The 26,339-nt window shown below is 43.2% G+C and overlaps 1 protein-coding gene across 1 annotated transcript in view; it reads left to right on the top strand.

Annotated features, from left to right (window-relative positions):
- Positions 1-15,779, top strand: part of TMCC3 (transmembrane and coiled-coil domain family 3) — a 104,414-nt gene extending 88,635 nt beyond the window's left edge. The window contains exons 4-5 of the mRNA XM_040408858.1: positions 8,898-9,033; positions 14,499-15,779. Of these exons, the coding sequence (XP_040264792.1) occupies positions 8,898-9,033; positions 14,499-14,801 (439 nt within the window). The 3' untranslated portion in view covers positions 14,802-15,779. The remainder of the gene's footprint in view (positions 1-8,897; positions 9,034-14,498) is intronic.
- Positions 15,780-26,339: the final 10,560 nt, after the last annotated feature.

The following is a 26,339-nucleotide window of genomic DNA, read 5'->3' as shown; positions in this document are numbered from 1 at the left end:
TTTTCTCTGACGCAATAGAAAACGGATCCGTCCTCCATTGACTTGCAATGGTGTTCATGACGGATCCATCATTGCTATGTTAAAGATAATAAAACCGGATCCGTTCAGAACTCTTATGGGGACATTTTACTGGTGTAAAGTAGAACTGGCTTACTTGCCCATAGCAACCAATCAGATTTCATGTATTATTTCTGATTGCTCCTTTGGAAAATGAAAGGTGGAATCTGAATGGTTGTTATGGGCAAGGTAAGCCAGTTCTTCTTTACACCAGTTTGATAAATGACCCCATTAGTTGTTTTTTTTTCTATTCCTGACAATTGTGCTTAGTAAATCTTGCTTCATTTTATAGCCCCCAAGAAACCTCCTATGCCCTAATAATATTCATTTCCCTTGAATAGAGGAAAAGAAGACTATTTAATCCTCTATGAAACCATAGACTTTTGCCCACAACAAGGTCCTTGTAATTTCTTTTTATAGCTTTACAAATATCATCTTATGAATCATTGCAAATGAAATAAATCTTATGATCAAGTCATCTCTGTGCCCTGGGCACGTACTGTTGTTTGCAAACCACAAGGTATTCCCCATCTAAGGAGGTAATTGCTTGCTGCAAAAGATAAAGCTCATTTTATTAGGTATCATATCAGCTCACCTTTCCTTATATGAACTGCTTAGTCAGCGCCATGACTGGGATCATTCAAGTCCAAAGTTTAACTCACTGCTGCTACATTTAATAAGAAAGGCACCCGTCTGCTGGACTGCTCCATTGTATATCCAGGGCAGTGTTGCTGTACTTGTGTATGGCGGTATCCAGTGAACACAATGTGCCTTAGGATCTCATTGTTTGCTACCATGGTTCCTGGGCCACTAGATTTATCACATCTCAACTGGCCACATAGCTCTGGCAGGAGTGACTGGTAAAGGCATGGCAATACTGCACAGTTCTATGCCTATACAGTGGCATTGGGGAATACTCCCGATGTGTACCTCCAAGGAAAGTAAAAGAGGAGATTTGAATAGAGCCTTACAGAAAGGCCCATTTCTCCCTGCTGTCGGCCCTGTATAAGGAGGACAGCTCACCCCATCATGGCTGACGACTAAATACCACTATAGGCAATAAGTTAGATTTAATGGAATTGTTTCTTCAGGGTGTGGAACTGGAAGTTTCTGGAAGATGTTCTCATTAGGTAAGACTCCGCTGCCTGAAACTGAAACAGATCTGCTGTTCAATGATTTGTTTGACACCTCCCAACAATGCAGTAAAAGTCTAATTCACTTTCCAGTAAAGGTTTATGGACCACATCCTTAAAGGGCTTGTCCCAAGCTTTCAGCCTTCTTCCCTATTTCATGTCTGCTTCATTCATCTCTGAGTCTGCCAGAGATACCAGAATACAGTGCTCGACCACTGCCCCATTCATACTTGGCGACACGGCTCCCACTCTAATGGGGATGCCACCGATCAGACACTTTTCCTCTAGCCTGTGGATAGGGAATAACTATAAATCTTGGGATAGCTTTTATTATAAGAAGAGACCTCTTTTAACTTAAATGACCAAATCTGCTAAGGCTACTTTCACAACTTTTGGTTTGAATTCCTGCAGGTTGCTCCATTAGAGAACAGCCTGCTGGAATTCTCCGGATCCGGCACTGCCGGATGCGTATGGAATGTCCACCAGCCCAATTAAGGCCTCATGCACACGACCGTTGTGTGCATCCGTGTCCGTTATTCCGTTTTCCGTGATTTTCTGCGGACCCATTGACTTTCAATGGGTCCGTTGAAAACTCGGAAAATGCACCGTTTGTCATCCACGTCCGTGATCCGTGTTTCCAGTCCGTCAAAAAAATATGACCTGTCCTATTTTTTTGACGGACAACGGTTCGCGGACCCATTCAAGTCAATGGGTCCGTGAAAAAACACTGAGGCACACAAGATTGTCATCCGCGTCCGTGATCCGTGTCCATTTTTTTTCCTATCATTTTCAAGGCAAACTTGACTTCGATTTTATTTATTTTTTCACTTTTCTTGTCTGGTGATCCTCCAAAAATAAAGGAAGACACACAGGAAAAAAAAACGGACACGGATCACGGAACCCCGTTTTGCGGACCATGAAAAAATACTGTCGTGTGCATGAGGCCTAAGTCTAATGGGGTCTGTTGGAGATCCATACGCATTCCGGCAGAGAACTGGCCAGACACAATTAGCTGCATACTGCGGTTTATATCCGTCCGATTCTCCGCTTGTCTGCCGCAGCAGCCATGATGGAGTTTTACACCAGAGGGTATTTGGGCTCAGGCTTTTTATTTGCTCAAAAAATGCACCTAAAAACAACTGACTTGTGCAGTGTTTTTTTTTGTTTGTTTGTTTGTTTTATTTAAACGGTTTTGTGGTGTTTTGGGACAAATAGTGTGTTTGGACAACTGGCATTTTTAATGGTGTTTTTTTATGGCTTGCATTTTTATATAGGGAAATATGAATCCCCATGTATTATTTTTATTTTATTTTTTTTCCCCTGCAGCATGGGGAAAATGCATTGGTAAAAAAAAAAATGGCATGCTTCAATGCTGTTAAACACAACACACACTGACACTTGCGTTTTTTTTAAGCAGTGGAAAAAAAAAAACGAAACCCAAGACTGTCTATGGGCCGAACACCAGAAAATGAGGTGAAAGAATGCCACACCCAGAACATGCTGTAATAAAAAAATAAAAATAAAATATGACCCAGAAAATGAGTCTCAAGTGTCAGAATGCTATTACAAAAAAAGCTTGTTTGTGCTGCGGTCAGTAATTCTGATAGACTTCAACGCAACATCTGGAGTTGGCGATTTTTGCCTAAAAATGCAACAAAAAATGTCAGTAAATCGCACCAGAAAAACAGTAGTAAGTGGAGAGACCAAGGATGCATCATTTTTACACACTGCAGCACTTGTGAGCTTCTGTGGACTACTGCTGCACAAGTCAACCACTCAGTATTTGCCGTGGGGTTGACAGGGCAGAAATTTATTGACCACATCACTGGAAAGATGCCATGCTGAAAGTCATTTTTACTACAATTGTCTGAGATAATTAAAATTCTCAGACAAGCCCTGCAATAGCCTAAAATAACTAAAAAAATCATCATTATACTTGCCCCTTTCTCCTCCGACCTCCTGCTGCCACTTCTTTACGAACTGCAAGAGGGATGTGCCGTACACCTACAGTATGCATCACTGTGCATATCACCGACACTGTGACGTGCAGGTGTATGGCAGGTGACTGCTGGATTCAATCACTGTCCTCAAAGTTAGGCCTCTTTCACACGAGCATGACGGATTGGCTCCGGATGCGTTCAGGGTGCATTCGGTCAAACTCGCACCATTTTGCAAGCAAGTTCAGTCAGTTTTGTCTGCGATTGCGTTCAGTTGTTCAGTTTTTTTCCGCGCCGGTGCAATGCGTTTTGATGCGTAAAAAATGTAGGCCCCTTTCACACGGGCGATAATTCCACGCGGGTGCAATGCGTGAGGTGAACGCATTGCACCCGCACTGAATCCGGACCCATTCACTTCAATGGGGCTGTGCACATGAGCGGTGATTTTCACACATCACTTGTGCGTTGCGTGAAAATCGCAGCATGCTCTATATTGTGTGTTTTTCACGCAACGCAGACCCCATAGAAGTGAATGGGGCTGCGTGAAAATCGCAAGCAAGTGCGGATGCGGTGCGATTTTCATGCATGGTTGCTAGGTGACGATCGGGATGGGGACCAGATCATTATTATTTTCCCTTATAACATGGTTATAAGGGAAAATAATAGCATTCTTAATACAGAATGCATAGTAAATTAGGGATGGAGGGGATAAAAATGATTACTCACCTAATACACTTGTTCGCGCAGCCCGGCTCGTTTTCTTTCTTCTTTGAAGACCTGGGAGAAAAGGACCTTTTGGTGACGTCACTGCGCTCATCACATGGTCCATCACCATGGTGATGGACCATGTGATGAGAGCAGTGATGTCACTAAAGGTCCTTTTCCTCCCAGGTCCTCAAAGAAGAAGAAAGAAGACTGTATTAAGAATGCTATTATTTTACCTTATAACCATGTTATAAGGGAACATAATAAAATCTACACAACACCGATCGCAAACACGAACTTCTGTGAAGAACGCATTAAAACGCTATGCACTCGAACGGAAAAATCATGCATTTTCCCGCAACGCCCATGTGAACCCAGCCTTAAGGTTTAGAAACAACATCTCCTAGCAACCGTCAGTGAAAAACACATTGCATCTGCACTTGCTTGCGGATGCAATGTGTTGTTCACAGAAACCCTATTCACTTCTGTGGGGCCAAGGCTGCGTAAAAAACCCCCCGCAAAATATAGAACATGCTGCGTTTTTCACGCAACACAGTACTGATGCGTGAAAAAAAAAACACTCATGTACACAGACCTATTGAAATGAATGGGTCAGGATTCAGTGCGGGCACTATGCGTTCACGTCACGCATTGCACCCGTGCGGAATACTCGCTCGTCTGAAAGGGGCCTAAGACTGCTGCGGTCACGTGACGTCCCCACTGCAGTTTGTAAATGAGCTGAGGCAGGAGGTCCGGAGCAGCACCACAGAGAAGGGTGCTGGAGAACAGAGTAAGATTTCTTATTATCTTAGGCCACACCTTTAATTGTGGGTATAACAGGATGGTCGTAAATGGCCGGAGGTAACTGACATGGAGGAGTGTGAACGCCCCTTCTCTGTCCAATAGTTACAAGAAGGCTAAATTGGCCTATAAAACATTTTCTGTACTGATAATAATGTTGCATTTTTGTATCCCTTCAGTACAGTAAAGTAATTGAGTATTAAATAATACATTCATATTCTGGAAAAGGGTTTCCGATTCAGAGCCAAGAGTTTATTTCCTTTAAAGATTTCCTTCTAAATGTTTTCTATTAAATATAAACTCCTAATGTTTCAGCAATCGGCCTGTATATCCTGTGCAGAGGCGTAATTCCTTTAAAAGCGCATCAATATCCTGAAAACAAGTGTCCTGCAAAATGCTTTACAGTCTATGCACTTTGTGATCACCACACTGCATGTGCATCTTGTGTGCTCTCAGATCCCTTGTGGTGTATATTACATGACATGCCTGTTTAGTAACTGGTTGCATTCCCCATGTAATAGCAATTCTGGAGCATCTATTCTTATGACTCTATGATGTGCCATTCCTTTATTATTCCTGCTAGAAGTTATGAATGAATTGCTAGCAGTTTGCAATGAAGGTCCAGATGGATGTTACCAGTTGGGGATGGGTCGCTGCATAGTCTGAAACTAGCATCACTGATTGGATATTATGAGACTATGCAGGGACACACCCCATCTGGACCTTTATTGCAGTCTGCTAGTAATACATTCATAACGTCTAGCAGGAATAATAAAGGAATGGAACAACAAAGATTCATAATATTAGATGAAAATGCAAGTAGCTATTAAAACAGACATATCAGAAGAGGTGACAGGTCCTCTTTAAAGAGGCACTTCTGTATTTCTTTTATTTCTTTTTTAACTCCATTCATAGAAAACTAGAATTGGATTCGTCATATGCACATTTATAAGGCATTTAACCTAAGATCAGCTATGAGTGTGCAGATTGTATTCTCTCTCTGGCACATGCAAGATTTCAGGGCCAGGTATCGGAAGAGTGAGGATGCCCGGCCCTATCACCTCATTAGCATAATACCAGTACGTGATCAGCCTACCAGTACGTGATCCATGCAAATTGCGGATCCGCAACACACCCCTATAGAAATGCCTATTTTTGTCCGCAAGCTGCGGACAAGAATAGGACATGTTCTATCTTTTGCGGAGCTGCGGACCCGAAGATCGGGGCCGCGCTCCGCGAATGCGAATGCGGACAGCACACAGTGTGCTGTCCGCATCCATTCTGTCCCCATAGACAATGAATGGGTTCGCACCCGTTCCGCACCCATTTGCGGACGTGTGAATGGAGCCTTACCAGGCAGTAGGCCTGGTTTAATAGGGTCGGTCATGGTGACAGATGCTCTTTAACCCTTTACTGACTGGAGGATTTATTGTTTGTGTTTTAGTTTTTCACTCCCTGCCTTCCCAGAGCCATAACTTTTTTTATTTCATTCACATGTCCTGTAAAAAAACAAGTTGTACTTTCTGATGGCACCATACGTATGATGTCATGAGATGAATGGAAAAAAAATTCCAAGTGAAGTGGGCTGGAATTGGGGGGAAAAAAATGCAGATTTATGGGTTTCATTTTTACGATGTTTCCTTCTACAGTAATTAATTCTCTGGGTCAGTACGATTACAGTGATGCCACATTTATACATTAAATGTTTTATATAAAGTTACGTCTACGGAGCTGTACTAGGGCTCATTTTTTGCAGGGAGAGCTGTAGTTTTTATTGCTTCCGTTTTGGAGTGTAAACCAAAAAAAAACAGAAAATATGAGGGACGGCTCACCCTAGTCTATTGCTCCTTTTATTCCTACTTCATCTTTGTGCACAGAACTGAAAGCAGGGCTGACCACCTGATAAAGTCCAGTGTAAAAAGGTGTATGTTCCAGCACAGATTCATAAAATTCCTTTATTTGTCACATGACTGTGTATATCTTTTCCGCATCCAATCACCTTTTTGTGCAGATCGGATGTGGACCCATTCACTTCAATGGGGCCGCAAAAGATGCGGACAGCACATGTGCGGTCTTCATCCATATGTCTGTTCTGTGGCCCAGCAAAAAGATGGAACATATCCTGTTCTTGTGCGTTTCATCTACAAGGATAGGACTGTTTCATGTACAAGGATAGGACTGTTTCATAGAGGGCAGGACGTTTCATTCCGCAAAATGCAGAACGCACATGGCCAGTATCTGAGAGCAGTTTTCACACTTAAAACGCGTAGGTTTTTCTAATGTTTTTAATGCTACTAATTCCATTATGTGTAGTCACTTCTAGATCTATTGTTACATTTGTACATTATTGTAATATCCTGTTGTGCATACCTTGGAAGGAATATTCCATTTCCTGATGTTTCATTGAGAATATTTTAAAGGGGTTTGTCCAGGGTTTTACTATTTAGGGCTCATTCACATGACCGTATGGTCACTGTGCCTGTGTTGCAGACCACAAATCCGTGCTTTGGATGCGGACCCATTGACTTGAATGGGTCCGCGTTCTGCAAAGTATGGCAAAAAATAGGATATGTCCTATCTTTAGCTGTGCAGAGACATGGACCCAAAAACCCATGGAAGAGCTTCAGAGGCTTTCCATGAGCTTCTGATCCATGCCTCCGCTCCAGAAAAGATAGGAATGTCCTATTTTCTTCTGTATCTTGCAGATCGTGGACCCATTCAAGTCAGTGGGTGTGTATTGCGGACCCGCTGTTTGTGGTCCACAAGACCGGCATGGCGACTATACAGTTATGTGAATAAGTCATCAATATCGGATTCCTCACACCCCTATCGATAATCTATTCTCCAGTAGCTCCGGAGCCAAAATTACACAGCTCTGTCCACTGTGTAGTGAACAGAGCTGGTTACTGCAGCACTGATCCTATTGAAGTGAATGAGAGCAGCACTGCAGTAACCAGCTCCGTCCAGTACACTGTGGATGGTGCTGTGTAGTACCAGTACTAGAGCTAGTTGGGAATAGCTGATCAGCAGGGGTGTTTTCATACCCATCGATCTGGCTGGCCATCAATCTCAAAATTCTGGACAACACCCTTAGGCCCCTTTCACACAGGCGAGTATTCCGCGCGGGTGCAATGCGTGAGGTGAACGCATTGCACCCGCACACTGAATCCTGACCCATTAACTTCAATGGGGCTGTGTACATGAGCGATGTTTTTCACGCATCACGTGCGTTGCGTGAAAATCGCAGCATGTTCTATATTCTGCGTTTTTCACGCAACGCAGGCCCCATAGAAATGAATGGGGCTGCGTGAAAATCGCATCCGCAAGCAAGTGCGGATGCGGTGCGATTTTCACGCATGGTTGCTAAGGAGACGAGGGATGTATGACCTGAGACCACATTCACTTTATTATTTTCCATTATAACATGGTCATAATGGAAAATAATAGCATTTTTTAATACAGAATGCTAAGTATAATGTCAATTGAGGGTTAAAAAATAATAAAAACATAACTCGCCTCATCCACTTGATCGGGAAGCCGGGCTTCTCCTCTTTGTTCTTCACGTGGTGAGCGCGATGACGTCAGCGAAGGTCCTTTTGCAGGTCCTTCAAGAAGAACAAAGAAGAGGATCCTGGCTGCGCGAATAACAGGATCAGGTGAGTTATGTTTTTATTATTTTTTAACCCTCAATTGACATTATACTTAGCATTCTGTATTAAAGAATGCTATTATTTTCCATTATGACCATGTTATAATGGAAAATAATAAAATCTACAAAACACCAAACCTGAATTTCAGTGAAAAAGTCCGGGTTCGGGTCTGGGTACCACATTCAGTTTTTTCTCTAAACGCATTGCACTCGTGCGGAAAAAACGGAGCACAATCAAAGTCAAAACTGACTGGAATTGTGTGCTTACTCGCATGATTTTCTCTGAACGCACCTGCATCGCATCCGGCCCTCACCCGCAACGCCCGTGTGAAGGGGGCCTTACATTGGTTGCCCCAAGAGCAACACATCACCTATCCGCAGGATCACAAGAAGGAATATCCTGTGTCCCTCCACTTGAATGGGGCTGAGCACTGTACTCTATCTCCGTCAGTCCCACAAAGTTTGAAAGGAGCAGCCGCATGCTTGACTGCCACTTCGGGACTTCCATTCTCATGTCGTTCTAGGGACAACCTTTTTAAGTGGCAGCCTCCTTGAGTAGACTCAAATATTGTAAAGTCTGTTTTAGCTTTTAATCCACCTGCATTAATTTTTTAGGTTTGAAAGGCTTGAAGACCAACTGAATGATCTGACTGACCTCCACCAGCATGAGACCACCAACTTGAAGCAGGATCTGGCGAGCATTGAAGAAAAGGTTGCCTACCAGGCTTATGAAAGATCCAGGGATATTCAGGTACAATGCAGGCCGTGCTTTACAGTCTCACGTTGATGACAGGTTCCCTTTAATCTAGTGCTGTAAAAGGGTCAGGAAAATGCAATACGCTTGTCTGTACTAGAAGAATATGCAGTTAAATGGGTAATCCAGTTTTAGTAAGAAACCTGACATGATTGGGCAATAGCCTGCTGTTTCTCCTGGCTGGGCTGTTTACTTGGCTGCATAGGTGGCGTCACACCACCAAACATCACTGCCTAGCCGGAAGAAACAGTGGCAGTGCTGGATCTGCAAACTAAGTACAGGCAATTTCTCAGCATTGTCTGGATTCTTCGTAAAACTGGACAACAGAGGTTATGTTCCTAAACACATTTTTACAAAAATTAAATTAATATGGCAGTACAAGACTTAGAAAAGCATGGCTTGAATGTTTTTCTACACCCTTGCCCCTCCTCTAGCCTTAATTAGAGCATGCTGAACTTCATTTTAAGACCTGATAAATCAGAGTGGTTGCTAGCAATGAGTTGACTTGCATCTCCACATAACATATAGCCGTTAGGCCTGTTTTATAAAACTTCTAGGTTTGTGATGACATCACTGATCAGGATCCGTGTGTCATCCGTATTCCACAGACACTGCTAGGCTTAAAATTAATTTCCAGAGCATATTCTAGTAACGATCCTTGAAAACTACCGAACAAACACGGATGTCATCTGTGTTGTGTCCATGATTCTTACAGGCCCATAGATAGGGGATCTGTAATCACGGACAAAAAAGGTTTGTGTTGTCACCATGTACCGCCACTTTGTGGAAAACCCCTGATGTGTGAATTCACACATTGAAGTCAATGGATATGTGAGCAGTCCATGGAGACCTCTGAAAACACACATCTGCGTTTTACTGACATGTGAAAGAGGCCTTAGGCTACATCCACACGAATGTATGAATGGGTCTGCATCCGTTCCACAATTTTGCGGACCAGTTAGCTTCAATGGGGCCGCAAAAGATGTGGACAGCACACAGAGTGCTCTTTGCATCCACAGTTCCGTTCCGCAGTCCAGCGAAAAATATAGAGCTAGTCCTATTCTTGTCCACAATTGCGGACAAGAATAGGCATTTTCTGTATAGCGTCAGCCATGTAGCCCCTAGTGTGGCTGACTCTATGCAGCCTTGTTTACATGGTGCCTATCGTTTTCAGCATGGAGAGTCCCTCGGGTAACAGCTGAATGGCTGCATGTAAGGAAGGGTTTTCCATACAATTGTACAGTCGGGTCCATAAATATTGGGACATGGACACAATTCTAAGGCCTCTTTCACACTGGCGTCATGTTTTTTGCCCGGATAAGATGCGGGTGCGTTGCGGTAAAATGCACGATTTTTCAGCGCGAGTGCAAAGCGTTTTAATGCGTTTTGCACGCGTGTGAGAAAAATCGCCATGTTTGGTACCCAGACCCAAACCCGGACTTCATCACAGAAGTTCGGGTTTGGGTTAGGTGTTGTGTAGATTTTATTATTTTCCCTTATAACAAGTAAATTAGGGATGGAGGGGTTAAAAAAATAAAATAAATGTTAACTTACCTGCTCCATAGCTGCCGGTCTCTGTTCTATCTTCAGGACCTGGCAAAAGACCTGTGGTGACGTCACTGTGCTCATCACCATGGTGAGGGACCATGTGATGTGACGTCACCACAGGTCCTTAGCCGGCAGTTCGACATTACAGAAGAAGACAGAGATCCGCAACTACGCAATCAAAAAATTTTATCCCCTCCATCACTATTTTGCTTTGCATTCTGTATTAAGAATGCTATTATTTTCCCTTATAACCATGTTATAAGGATAAATAATACAGATCGGGTCTCCATCCCGATCGTCTCCTAGCAACCATGCGTGAAAATCGCACAGCATCCGCACTTGCTTGCAGATGCTTGCGATTTTCACGCGGCCCCATTCACTTCTATGGTGCCTGCGTTGCGTGAAAAACGCTGAATATAGAGCATGCTGCGATTTTCACGCAACGCACAAGTGATGCGTGAAAATCACAGCTGATGTGCACAGCCCCATAGAAATGAATGGGTCCGGATTCAGTGCGGGTTCAATGCGTTCACATCACGCATTGCACCCGCGCGGAATACTCGCCCGTGTGAAAGGGGCCTAACATTTTTGGCTCTATACACCACCACAATGGATTTGAAATGAAACGAACAAGATGTGCTTTAACTGCAGACTGTCAGCTTTAGGCCGAATGCACACGTCCGTGATCGGTCCGTGGTATCCCGGCCTGGATTCTTGCTGAGTGCAGAAGCGCACGGCGTCATTGGTTGCTTCGTGCCGCCGTTGCACTACAGTAATACACAATACGAGTGTACTGTAGTGCAGCGGCGGCATGAAGCGCACAGCATCATAGCAACCATTGACTCCGTGCGCTCCTGTTGTCAGCAGGAATCCAGGCCAGGATACCACGGACCGCTCACGGCCGTGTGCATTCGGCCTTAATTTGAGGGTATTTACATCCAAATCAGGTGAACGGTGTAGGAATTACAACAGTTTGTATATGTGCCTGCCACTTGTTAAGGGACCAAAAGTAATGGGACAGAATAATAATCATAAATCAAACTTTCACTTTTTAATACTTGGTTGCAAATCCTTTGCAGTCAATTACAGCCTGAAGTCTGGAATGCATAGACATCACTAGACGCTGGGTTTCATCCCTGGTGATGCTCTGCCAGGCCTCTACTGCAACTGTCTTCAGTTCCTGCTTGTTCTTGGGGCATTTTCCCTTCAGTTTTGTCTTCAGCAAGTGAAATGCATGCTCAATCGGATTCAGGGCAGGTGATTGACTTGGCCATTGCATAACATTCCACTTCTTTCCCTTAAAAAACTTTTTGGTTGCTTTTGCAGTATGCTTTGGGTCATTGTCCATCTGCACTGTGAAGCGCATTCAATGAGTTCTGAAGCTTTTGGCTGAATATGAGCAGATAATATTGCCCGAAACACTTCAGAATTCATCCTGCTGCTTTTATCAGCGGTCACATCAATAAATACAAAAGAACCAGTTCCATTGGCAGCCATACATGCCCACGCCATGACACTTTCACCACCATGCTTCACTGATGAGGTGGTATGCTTAGGATCATGAGCAGTTCCTTTCCTTCTCCATACTCTTCTCTTCCCATCACTCTGGTACAAGTTGATCTTGGTCTCATCTGTCCATAGGATGTTGTTCCAGAACTGTGAAGGCTTTTTTAGATGTCATTTGGCAAACTCTAATCTGGCCTTCCTGTTTTTGAGGCTCACCAATGGTTTACATCTTGTGGTGAACCCTCTGTATTCACTCTGGTGAAGTCTTCTCTTGATTGTTGACTTTGACACACATACACCTACCTCCTGGAGAGTGTTCTTGATCTGGCCAACTGTTGTAAAGGGTGTTTTTTTCACCAGGGAAAGAATTCTTCAGTCATCCACCACAGTAGTTTTCCGTGGTCTTCCGGGTCTTTTGGTGTTGCTGAGCTCACCGGTGCCTTCCTTCTTTTTAAGAATGTTCCAAACAGTTGTTTTGGCCACACCTAATGTTTTTGCTATCTCTGATGGGTTTGTTTTGTTTTTTTAGCCTAATGATGGCTTGCTTCACTGATAGTGACAGCTCTTTGGATCTCATCTTGAGAGTTGACAGCAACAGATTCCAAATGCAAATAGCACACTTGAAATAAACTCTGGACCTTTTATCTGCTCATTGTAATTGGGATAATGAGGGAATAACACACACCTGGCCATGGAACAGCTGAGAAGCCAATTGTCCCATTACTTTTATTCCCTTAACAAGTGGGAGGCACATATGCAAACTGTTGTAATTCCTACACCGTTCACCTGATTTTGGATGTAAATACCCTCAAATTAAAAATGTTAGAATTGTGTCCATGTCCCAATATTTATGGACCTGACTGTATATAAAGTGTTGTAGCAGTATAGAGCCAGAATATGTAATCCCACTGTAAACCCAATTACCTGTAGAAAGCAGCATGCTTTCTTTGCACTGTAAGACTAATAAAAAAATAAACGTCTATAGCACATAATGATTTCAGCGATTTTCCATATATGCAGTTGTATACCACATGTAGTTTCACATCTGTTATAGCTTTCCTGTAGGTATTCTTTGCCCTAGCATACCTTCTCTCTTCTGGGTGCAGAAAAACAGAATATTTACCGAAACTTTAATGAGAATAAAGTATCTATAAAATAGCTGCATTATCTTCAGGTACCTTTGAGGTCACAGAGTGAAGCAAAAGCAGCTTGACCTCACTTAAAGGAAATGTGTTCATTCATTAAAGGGAATCCAGGAATTTTGATATTGATGGCCTATACTCAGGATAGGTCATCAATATGAGATCAGCAGTAGTTCGACTGGACACCCTCACTTATCAGCTGTTTGAAGAGGCCACTGCTCTCACAGGAGCTCCAGTTAGTGCTGCGGCCTCCTTACAGCTTTCCAAGCACAGCAGCGTACATTGTATAGTGGCAGTGCTTGATATTACAGCTCAGCCCTTCACTTCAGTGGAACTGAGCTGTGCCTAGGCCATGTGACCAATATACAGTCGTGGCCAAAAGTTTTGAGAATTACATAAATATTGGAAATTGGAAAAGTTGCTGCTTAAGTTTTTATAATAGCAATTTGCATATACTCCAGAATGTTATGAAGAGTGATAAGATGAACGTAGAATGCACTAGAAGGCCACTAGCTATAAGGGTCCATTCACATGTCCGCAATTTCGTTCCGCAAAATTGCGGACCCATTCATCCCGAAAAAAATAGAACATGTCCTATTCTTGTCCGCAATTGCGGACAAGATTAGGCATTTTCTATTAAGTGCCGGCAGTGTGCGGTCCGCAAAATGCGGAACGCACATCGCCGATGTCCGTGTTTGGCGGATCCGCAAAACGCACACCGATGTGTGAATAGACCCTAAATCGGAGAAATACCTTATTAGCTGCCACACTATTTTATCTTGGAAGCTGCATATTCTCACAGCATATTTCCACTCTAAATATTTTCTTTATGTACGTATAAAGCTGTAGTTAAAGAGCGCCCTCAAGACCGGGAACCCCTTTTGATATTGCCAGGTAGGGTACAGAGATAAAAAAAAAAAAAAAATACCTGTCACCAGTGTTGTGGTACCAGTAGTGTAGAAGGGAGCTTGGATCTGGAACCTAAACACCAGTGACAGGTCAGTCATATATTTTTTTTATCTCCGCACCCCACCTGGCAATAGTAAAAAGGGCTATAATCTCTGAGATCCCCTTTAAATGTACAATACCATATCGGAATAGCATATCAGAGGCTGTAAATAAACTTTCTAGGTCTCCTGTCTTTGTTCTGGGGTGGGAGTTAATATTTACTGCTACATCCCGTCTTGCATCCGGATACTGGGATGTAAAAGCTTAGAGGCAAGAATTCTTGATGCATTCATTGTATTTTTCCTGTTTTTTTCTTAGGAGGCTTTGGAATCCTGTCAGACTCGTGTATCTAAATTGGAGCTTCACCAGCAGGAGCAGCTATCTGTACAGTCTGAATCTGTGAACGCCAAAATCCTCCTGGGGAAGTGCATAAACATACTCTTGGCCTTAATCACTGTTGTCCTGGTCTGTGTGTCAACCATTGCAAAGTTTACAGCTCCAATGATGAAGAGCCGTTTCCACATTTTCTGCACTTTTTTTGCAGTGACATTTTTTGCAATTCTTTATAAAAACTGGGATCACATAGGATGTGCCCTTGAACGGATCATCCTACCGAGATGAATGCTCATACTTGTGTGCACCATTATTTCCTTGCATTACAAATTGACTATGTGGACATTTTTGCCAGTTTCCAAACTATTTTACCATTTGATTTATTTTATTTTTTTACTTTTAACTAATTTTGGCATGCGCACTTTCAAATTTTGCCTTAAACGTGCATATCTGGATTTCCTTCCTTAAAGTGACAGTTCCCGAAGGGGAATCTGGTATTGGGAATGAGAAAGAAAAGTCTCCCCAACATCTTCATTGTCAAAGCTGTTGTCTGGATGCACATGGACTACCAAAGTTGTTCTTGGTGATTTTCATAATTTAGATCTCTGCGTCTTATCAAACTCAAGAGAGTAAACCTAATGGAGTTTTGTTGTACATATGATTGCGTTCTTTTCAAATGTGGTGTTTTATAAGTTTGTGTTTAGCTGTTGAATTGACACAGAGAGGATTCCCAAAAACTATACACTGTAAAAAAAAAAAACATCCAACTTAGGTTTTTGTCAGTAATGTCAATGAGTGGATCATAAGAATTAGTTTTTTTTTCCCCAGCATTTAGTTTGATTGCGTGAAGCAAAATTGAGGTACTACAGAAAGGGTAAGGCTATCTTTACAGATTTGAGACACTTTGGCTTAAATCTCAGTAATATGTGACTCTGCTCCATCATATGGCACACAGGTCTTCTTGACGACATTCTTCACTGTTGTACCCATCTGTTGTCTGCAGGCCGCACACTTGTGCCAGAACTGTTGTAAGGGTATATTCACACATGGCAGATTCAGAATGACTTGTATGAAAGTCATTTTCAGTTGCAGTAATGTCAGCCACATATCTACCATGCATGAATAGTATGAAGGGTCAGCATCATAGAAATTCATGCACTTTCTGTTGCTACACTGCTAAGCATCTTGTGGTCATCATCTCAGTGTTAGGCTGCTGCACATAACACACAGATCGGTAGTAATTTAATAGGATATGCATGAATGTTCACAGAGCACCGTCAGCATTGCAGTTGAGGGAGATCACTGTTACAGCTCTGTTCCGACTAAAGTCGATGGTTGACAGTGCTCTGTATCTCCGTCGTTGACTTCTGTCGACAGAGCTATACCAAACAGCTGGTTTACAATTTTGACCTGAATCACAATGATACTGTAACTGGACAAACTACCTAGTGACATCTAAGAAAATTATACCGCAAGCAGATATGGTAGTTCTGTGGTGTATATGGCCTACCCGCAGTGCTAACCCTCATTTATAGCAGGTTTGAAATATATTCACAAGTATTCCTCTCTTTTCTAGTACTTCCCTCATCTTTTCTATTATGGGTAGCACACATCCAATATGTTTCATCTAAGACACTGCAATCACAGATATTGATCACTGTAGGAAAAAGAATTCACTACTATTTTCCATACTGCCTTGGAAGTGCCTGAGAAAAAGAATTAGATTAGGTGTTAAAGGGGATGGCCCATCACTATGATATGCCATCAATGTCAGATTGGTGTGGGTCCCACTCCTATCTCTAGAATGGTGCCCCTGAAGTGAAGGAGAGCAGACCACGCATGTGGGTCGTGCTTTCCATTCATTTCTATGGGTGCTTGACCATTTTCGGTGGGAGAGTGGCTGCTCTGTGTTCACTTTGGGGGCCAGGTTCTGGACATAGGAGCGGATACTAGATATGGACCCACACCTTATACCATCAGTGTCCCTGATGGGCCAACAACTTTTAAAACAGCAAGTTAAACACAATTTTATGAATCTGGATTTTTATTAATTGTCTTCTCCAATGTTAATAGAACCACAAATATATAGACACAAAGGGTAAGTGGGTGGCCAAGACTCAAATCTCATACTTGTTGGTACCAGTGGTATTGAACATGATTGAGTAGCAATTGTGGTCACTGTGGTTATTGTTTGTGATGGGGTAACATCACAATGTTGCATGTGCTTATGACTAGGGCCTCTTTCACACAGGCTTTCCTGATTTGCTTTGGATGCATTGCGGTGAAAACTGCGCGAGTAGGCACGCAATTGCAGTCAGTTTTTACTGTGATTGCGTTCTGATGTTCTGTTTTTTTCCGTGCGAGTGCAATGCGTTTTGCACGTGCGTGAGAAAAAACTGAATGTGGTACCCAGACCCAAACCAGGACTTCTTCACTGAAGTTCGGGTTTGGGTTAGGTGTTCTATTCATTTTATTATTTTCCCTTATAACATTGCGCCCGTGTGAAAGGGGCCTAAGTATTAATGCATTTACTTAGAGGTTTGTCCATCTTACACATTGGTGGCATATCACTAGGATATGCTACCAATGTCAGATAGGTGCACCTGCCTCTAGAAAGGCACACCCAAAGCGAAGGAGAGTGCATGCACAGCATGTTCTCTATTCACTTCTGTGGGTGCTCTGAAAAAGCAGAGAGAGCTGGCTAGGATATTTTCTGAACTTCCATAGAATTGAATGGAGAGCATAAGTGCAGTTACCTGTCATATCAGCTAAATGGGAGTTCCCATATAGAAGCACCTTCACATTGGGGACCCCATTCTAGAGATGGGTGTGGGTCTCACCTCTGGGACACGCACCTATCTGAAGTTGTTGACATATCCTAACGATATGCCACTTTGATTGCGACACTGGTCGCACGGCCAAAGAACGAGCAAAAACGCGATATGACCACACTGTGCGAGGACACACTAATTCTCCATAACGGCCATGTTTACACGAAGGATTTGCACTGCTGCAGCTTGACCTCTTCGTACTCAATTTGAGGATTTGCATTACATTAGACTTTCACAATTTTAATTTTTTGGGAAGTCACTAATTGCACATTTCTAAACTGTGAACAGAGCAATTTCATTCTGCAGTAACTTTTATGCGTATTGCTTACTTTTAAAGTAAGAAAGTGTATTTTCTATATTCTGTATTTTGATACACTTTATAGCGAGATAATTTATCCGTTTATTCTGGCTTGGTGCAATGGATCCTAGAGAAAGACTATTTAAAAGGACCAAATTGGCCAAGGGTTAAAAATGTCCTCACTTTATACAAATGATTTTTGCACCCGTTGTAACAGCTCAGTCTTATGTTACAGAACTTAGCTTTTTATACAGTTTATCCAAGTCTTGCATATGCTGACTACTATCTGTCTCTCCCTCTTTGGCTGGAGAGATGCTGTAGTCTTGTGAATGGTAATATCCCCATTTACAAGCACGTATGGGTATACAGGGTTTGTAGTTTTTCTAACACAATTTACAATATTACTGCTGTGCAGGCTGCTAAGTGTCTCTACACATATGATAGCATTTACTAGAGAGGCATCCAGTTTGATTCTGCTGCCATAACAGTCCAATTACCTCTACTGTATTGTTATAATGGGACTAAAGCTACTGACTCTTTTTCAGGAAATGCCCTTAAGGCCTCATGCAAAAGACCGTTGTGTGCGTCCGTGGGTCCGTTTTCCGTTTTTTTTCGCGGCTCCATTGACTTTCAATGGGTCCGTGGAAAAATCGGAAAATGCACCGTTTGGCAGCCGCATCCGTGAGCCGTGTTTCCTGGCCGTGAAAAAAATATGTTCGCGGACCCATTGACTTGAATGTGACTTGAAAATCACGGATGCACACAAGATTGTCATCCGCGTCCGTGATCCGTGTCCGTTTTTTCCTATCATTTCAATGGCAAACTTGACTTAGATTTTTTTTTCATTTTTCATGTCCGTGGATCCTCCAAAAATAAAGGAAGACCCACGGATGAAAAAACGGTCACGGATCACGGACCTACGGACCCTGTTTTTGCGGACCTTAAAAAAACGGTCGTGTGCATGAGGCCTAAAACAAATTAAAAAAAATAAAGGCCATTTTGCCTTTAACTACTTGTTCATATTTTCTGTTGTGGGGTTAGAAACGCGACATGTTATATACAGTGTGCATCCACAATGTATTTTTACCAAAAAGCAGTTATCTGTTGTCTTTAGACCACCACAAATCTAGTCATTCCATACATGGACTCTCTTTGTAGCTCAAAGCATTAAAGGAGTAGTCAAGAATTAATACCAATGGCCTTTCCACAGGATAGGCCATGAATATCTTATTGGGGGGGGGGGGGGGGTCGTCTGACACCCCATGGTCAGCTGTTTCAGAATGGCGCTGGAACTAAACAGATCTGTCCATTGTGCAGTGGATGGAGCTGGTAACTGCAGTGGTGCTGTCATTGAGATGAATGGAAACAGCACTGTAGTTACCAGCTCCGTCCACTGCACAGTGGACAGAGCTGTAATTCCAGCACCAAATCTACCCTTAAACTGCTAATCGGCAGGGGTGTTGGACTCCACCATTCAGATATTGATGGTGTCTTTTTTTTTATTTTATTTTTTACAGCCAAAACCCCTCCAAAACTGTATAAACAAAAATGCCTTTAAAGAAACATTTTCATCAAAAATGATCATTTATATATAAATATTAACAAAAAAAAACATGGTTTTCTGTCTTCTTTTTTTTTTGTTGCTCTTTTAGCACAATAGATGGTCCAACTTAAAGGGACTCTGTCACCACTTTCTAACCCCCCCTTTTAAAAGTATTGTTCTCTCCATGGCGCCCTTGTGATTACAAAGGTGTTGTTATAACATAAATTCGCCGTCTCGTTTTGATAAAAATACCTTTTATCTAACCTGTCAATCTTGTGGATAAGGTGCCCAGGGCGTTTCTGAAGGTCTGAAGCTGCCGCCCGCCGCCGTTGGTGCCCAGCTCCTCCCCTGATCCTTTCAGCGCCGCCTGAATGTAAAGAAATCCGCCTCCGGCTCTCACTCAGTGCCCCCTCCTCCTTTTCAAAGATCCCGCGCATGCGCACAGGCCTGTGCCTGATGCGCCCGTGTGGACATTTAGAATCAACCTCCTCATAAGACGAGCACTGCAGCCAGCCACTCAGAGCCTGCCAAGCGCTGTATGGAGCCGCAGGCTCTGAGTGGCTGGCTGCAGTGCTCGTCTTATGAGGAGGTTGAGCGAAGTGCGCGCATGCGCACTTCGCTCAATGAGGCTGATTCTAAATGTCCGCACGGGCGCATCAGGCACAGGCCTGTGCACACGCGCGGGATCTTTGAAAAGGAGGAGGGGGCACTGAGCGAGAGCCGGAGGCGGATTTCTTTACATTCAGGCGGCGCTGAAAGGATCAGGGGAGGAGCTGAGCACCAACGGCGGCGGCGGGCGGCAGCTTCAGACCTTCAGAAACGCCCTGGGCACCTTATCCACAAGATTGACAGGTTAGATAAAAGGTATTTTTATCAAAACGAGACGGCGAATTTATGTTATAACAACACCTTTGTAATCACAAGGGCGCCATGGAGAGAACAATACTTTTAAAAGGGGGGGTTCGAAAGTGGTGACAGAGTCCCTTTAATTCTGTTGCGCCATCACTGTAACTAGAGAGGGAAGTTGGATGAGTGACTCAATTAGAGCATCACACATTACACTAATAAGTGCAATCCTCTTCTTTGGGCATCTTTATCTAGGCCTACCAAAAGAACAATAGATTTCTTCATCTAGAAATTCTTCACCTACTATTATCATGCCAATCAGATCTTTTCCGCTCCTAGCAGCAGGATTAAACTGACAATAGATTATCCATCTAGTTAGAAGGGCTTATCATTTAAAATTCTTAAAAAAAATAAAGTTTCTATGAATATTGAGAATAAAAACATTCCCTTGCTGATGGAGGTGTCTCTATTTTAAGTATCATTTGGCCGTAGCATTTTTGACCACAAAAGAAGCTTTTTAAAACATTCAACGAAAACTCTGCAAAAAGTTATGTGAATCCCGCCTAAAAGGCCACAGATGCTGATTGATATGCATGAACATTGTGGAATTATTTTAGTAGGCATTCATGGCCTTGTGGTTACCATGTAGATGACTGCTGATCGCAGGGCTTTCCAGATGCAGGACTCCTGTGATCAGCATGTCTTGTGAGGGAGGGACTGCAGAAGGATGTGCTGGGAACCCCAGTTTAAATGCCATTGTTATATTTTTGTGATTTTATGCCAACATTAAAGGGGTTTTGCCATCACACACAATGGGAGCATATCGCTAGGATATTCCCCCATTGTCTGATCGGTGCGGGTCCCACCTCTGTGACCCGCACCTACACAGATAATGGAGGGGGGAAAGTAGTGGAGCGCTGGCTCGGCTAATTCCGTCGGCCCCATAGAAACAAATGAAAGCTGGGCCACGCATGCGCGTTGTGCTCCTATTCACTATTAGGAGAGCAGCGCTTGGTGGTGGTTGGACACTAGGAAACCCGGGGTCCTCCAGCCACAACTCTCCCCGCTCTTTTCTCGTTGTAGGTATGGGCCCTAGAGGTGGGACCTGCACCTATCCCGCAATGGGGGCATATCCTAGCGATATGCCCCCATTATCTGTGATGGGAATATCCCTTTAAGGACTAGAGTACAAGTCATCTGGACAAGCACTGGTTTGATGTGTTTCTTACAAATATTCATAATTTTCTTCCCTTGTGTGTTTTGAAGTTTATTAAAGTGATGCAGTTTAAAAAAATCTTTTTAAAATACAAGATTTAATATCTCCTTTTTTCTGTGCTGAAGCTCAGCATGGATATATTTGATATTTCTTACAGTGACTTGGAGGATTAAGGCCTCATTCACATGAGTTTTTGTATGCTGATTCCACACCAGACTCAGCCTCCCATTGCTTCCAATGGAAGGCAATGACCGACACTCCTTTTTTCCCTGCACACTGATAAAGAAAAGCCCTGTCTGAACTTGCCACGGTTTCAGCGCTGAAAACACTGCTGAGACCACGACAGGTGGCCACACACTGATTGATTAGTCCAATCGCGTGTGGCTTTCTGCTGCGAGTTTCACAGGCAAAATTTTGCACATGTGAACATACCTAAAAAGCCCACGTACTATAATATATCTATAGTAAAATAAAAAAAACTACTTGATAATAACAAGTAAACCAATGCCATGCAGATACATTTGCTCCTCTGTTTTAAGTAGGATTGAATATATTACTTGTGGTTGCCAATTCTATGATAGTCTCTATATGGCCAATGACAAGAAGCCAGCATGAATGTGTTTTGGGTGCTTTACTTGAATGCTCAACTTTAATGTCCACGTTTGTGCTATACATGGTTGTTTATAATATATATATATATATATTTGTAAACTGTTATTGTTCTGTAAAGTTAAAGGGAAGATGTCACCGGGATTTTGTGTATAGAGCTGAGGCCATGGGTTGCTAGATGGCTGTTAGCACATCTGCAATACTCAGTCCCCATAGCTCTGTGTGCTTTTATTGTGTAAAAAAAAACGATTTGATACATATGCAAATTAACCTGAGATGAGTCCTGTCCCTGACTCCTCTCACATACAGGACTCATCTCAGGTTAATTTGCATATGTATTAAATCATTTTTTTTACACAATAAAAACACAGCGCTATGGGGACTGGGTATTGCGGATGTGCTAGCGGCCATCTAGCAACCCATGTCCTCAGCTCTATACACAAAATCCCGGTGACAGGTTCCTTTTAAATGTAAAACACTCCCTTAGCTGAACGGAGTAGTTCTTTGGATAAACCTTTTTCATATTCTTTATGCTAGGCCATGGTTTGCCGCAGTAGGGACCTTCTTCTCCACTGCATAGAGCATATCTCATTCTGCTCATTACATGAACACCCCACTTCAGTGAGTGTGGGTAATATTCATTTAACCTGCAGAATACCTGTATGAAATATATGCCCTAAGCATCCAGCTCTACAAGTGATAAAAGCTAGTCTTACTCAATGTGAACCTCCCCATGAACAGGGGTTGTCAAGGTTGGACAATGTCTTTAAGAACTGTTCAGTTCAGAAAATCAACTGCCCATTTGCATGGGGAACTGTGATTGTTTCTAGGAAGGTGTAAATATGTTTCATAGTGTTAATGCAGATAGTAAGACTTATACATATGTATACATGTATGTGTGATTTCCATGTAGATCCTGTATGTTTTGTTTCTACAAATTTCTATGAATAAAAAAAATATTTACTTAACACTAGTTAAATGAAATGTTTGTGTTTTTTCCCCATGATTGTCTAAAAAAATAAATAAAAAAAGACCTCAACAGTGACCTCCATAGCTCCCGCTTCCTTAACAGTGACCTCCATAGCTCCCGCTTCCTTAACAGTGACCTCCACAGCACCCTGCCCCCTTAACAGTGATTTCCACAGCACCAAGTCCTCTTAACATTGACCCCCCCCCTTAGCACCTTGCCCCTTCAACAGTGTCCTCCACATCGCCCTGCCCAAGTCACTTCCACAGCACCCCCACCCCCTTAACAATTACCTATAACAGTGAAGGAAAATGATTGTTATGGAAACCTGATGTAAAACTGTGTGTATCTCAAGACTGAAGGACATGCCTTCTTCTATTGGCTAATAAGGGTCATATGGCAGTTAGGATACGAGTGAAGAGCCTGCAAGCTCCTATTGGCCGATATATTTTGGGGGGGAATATCTCAGGAAGGGTACATTCTACAGAGCAGAGACTATTACGAAAACCTTCCCAGACACCCCATGTACCTAAGTGCCAAAATTGGTGTCCATCGGTTCAGGTTAGGTTTAGGTACACTTTAAATTCCTGTTCAGCATCTCCTGATCTACGGTATAACGTGCTGCTTTCAGCTCAGAAACTATTTACAACATGACAGGTTCTTTTTAACCCCACATTTATTTTGGGCCTTAAAAGGATTGAAGGCAGCCGCTGTTCGTATGTCCTATTAGGGGGTTTATGTACAGTATATCATAGAGGGAGGTTCCCGCTCAAGAACCCTTTCTATGAGACACTACAGAGCGATACTCTGTAGGGGCATTTCCTGTTCTGGTGGACTCGAACCAACCTTGTATTACAGGACATTCATTTGAATAGCAGCCATGTCATACAATATTGCCCCTGCAGTGGGTGTCCAACCCCTTTAATGGGCAGACCATTTTTAGCAATTGTCTATTAACTATGGTTAAACAGGTAAACTTTATTTTTGCCATTAAGGCAATTTTTTTGGTGCTTTTTCATAATTTGTGCACACATAGGGAAAGATTTATCATAAGCATAATTTTCAAAGTCAGTTAGGCAGGAGTCGTCGTTGCCATAATTTGCGCCAAAGGTCTCACAATATTGATAAATTTGGGGCATCTACATACCTCCGAACTTTTGAAAGGGCCAAACTGAAAATATGCGCGGCAAATTTTGTGTACTAGGCCATGCCTCTAACTGCCCAAAGCATAACTATACACACCCAATCCCCTTAATGACCCCACATAGTAATTACTCCCCCTTTTGTGCCACCACACAATAGTAATGCCCCCACTCTTCCCCGTCACAGTAATTTTGCCCACATGCGCTCCCTCACAGTAGTTATGCCCACATTGTGCCCACTCACAATAGTCAGGCCCACATTGTGCCCCCCTTCACAGTAGTAAAAAACAAAAAAAATAAAAATAAAAACCAGTGAATACCTAGCTCCCCCGATGATCATCACAGCTCGTCCTGTGCTCCCCAGAAGCAGGTATGATGCAGTCACACATCTCGCTGCTGGGCTGTGTAGGAGGAGCGTACAGGCTGATTCCGGACCCTGCTACACAGACCAGCAGAGGGATGTCTGACCGAATTCTGCCTGCTAGCGGGGAGTGCCGTTAGCTGAGCTGAATGAGGGAGCGGATGGCTCCCTACTTCACCATTACAAGCAACTGTCTCTGCGTCCTAAGGGATGGAGTGATTGGAGCATATTATCCTCTCCCCAGATGCAGTGATGTCATTGCGCCTTCTCAGCTGGGCAGGAGAATGCATAGGTCAGGGGATTATCTCCGCATTTTGCCTGCTGGTAGAGATGCAGTACGCAGCCCAGCAGGGTATTGCGATGTGAGGTCACGGTTACTTAGGCAAACGAGGGTTGCTATGGGTTACACAAAGTTTGTAGGGAGACCCTGGGCAGGCGTACAGCAGTGATGGAGAGGCTGGCACAGTAGTCCTCTGGGGCACTCTCTGTATATAGGGACCAGGCCTGATGGTGGGTGAGGTGCCCTGGATGTTGCAGATGTTTAATGTGCCTTGGGCAAGGTCCCTTTAAGATTTGTGACGCCAGTGCCTGTAACGGTGGCACACCGATTGATAGTGGTAATAAGTGAGGAACACGCCGTTATGGTGAACCAAAACTTCCTTTACTGGAAACGGTTAACTTTATACAGTCTTTTGTAAGTTCCAGGTAATGCAGCAGTAATAAGCAGGCTTTCACATCAATGGCAGGTACAATGTTCTTTGCAAGATACTCAGAGGGTAAAAACAACACTTACAGACCAGGCTGCACTCTTCCTCAGAAATCCTGTGCACTATTCCTCAGAACCCCTGGCTGTCTTCATCCCAAGGCCCGTATGCCCTAATGCTGGCTTTATCCTTGGTAGCAAACTTCCTCAGGTATATATCCTTGCTTTGGGTGAATACTTCTGCCCTTCAGCTCCTTTGTCTAGCTGGAATACTGTCTCTGCTCTGCTTATGGGAACTTGGTTTCTCAGGAGGCAACTCTTCCCCTGGTGACAAATCTTCTGAGCTAACTCTGGCTCAATATCCTCAGGCAGGCTAATCCACACTTACTAGCCTCCTGGTGTCAACTAGAAACCTTGGCTGTCTAGTTGCATGTCAGAGCCTGCACCTCAGCCCCACTCTGGCTAAAGTATCCTCTGGCCTCTGACTCTACACACCTTTTCCTGAACAGGACCTGACTATTTATATTAAGGGTTCCCTAGCTCCCTCTACTGTCTTGGAGGAGGAATTACACCCTAACAGGCCTGATACACATTTAAAGCAGGAAAAATGCTAATAAATAACATTAATAAAATGACATTTTGCATATAAAACACAATGGCCCTGATCCATAGGAGGTGGAGTATGACGTGGCCCAATTGACCCTTGTGTAGTGCCCACATTTACCTAGTGGAGCACACAGGCAGTGAATGGTGGAGTGGGAAGCTGACAACTCCCTGCTTCACCATTGCTTTCAACTCTGTCTGCGCCCTCGGGATCACAGAACAGCTGCTGAAATCCAGAATTGTCCTCCGGGCTGGTTGGTAGGAATGCCTGATGCTCCCAATGTTAATTAACTGGGAGCGTCAGAGCACTATGTACCTGCCCGGCAGCTATGTGGGAGTCTGCACCTGGCTGTTATCATCAGAGGAAATTTCACTTTTCCCTAAAATATAACACACAGACATGAAAGCATTACATACCAGAACAGAATTACATGGTAACTACAATGTGGCTCAGAGACATCTTTCTTCATTTGGGAGGAATTCTGGAGTCATAATCGGTGTCATGTATGGATCCCAAATATCCTCCACAGTGAGAACTGCTCTTTGCAGCAGATCTAGGGGCTGTAATGAATGCCAAGCAAAAATGAAAGCACAGGATTAGTCGCAAATAGTAGTCACAGGTCCAACTTTGGGGATGCCAGGCTAGCCTCACAATCATTTTACTGTATGTTATGCTGCAGCTGTTCCACACACTTATGAATCCATGA

Source organism: Bufo bufo, chromosome 1 (assembly GCF_905171765.1).
Source record: "Bufo bufo chromosome 1, aBufBuf1.1, whole genome shotgun sequence".
Classification (NCBI taxonomy): domain Eukaryota; kingdom Metazoa; phylum Chordata; class Amphibia; order Anura; family Bufonidae; genus Bufo; species Bufo bufo.
This window is presented reverse-complemented; position numbering and strand designations above follow the sequence as displayed.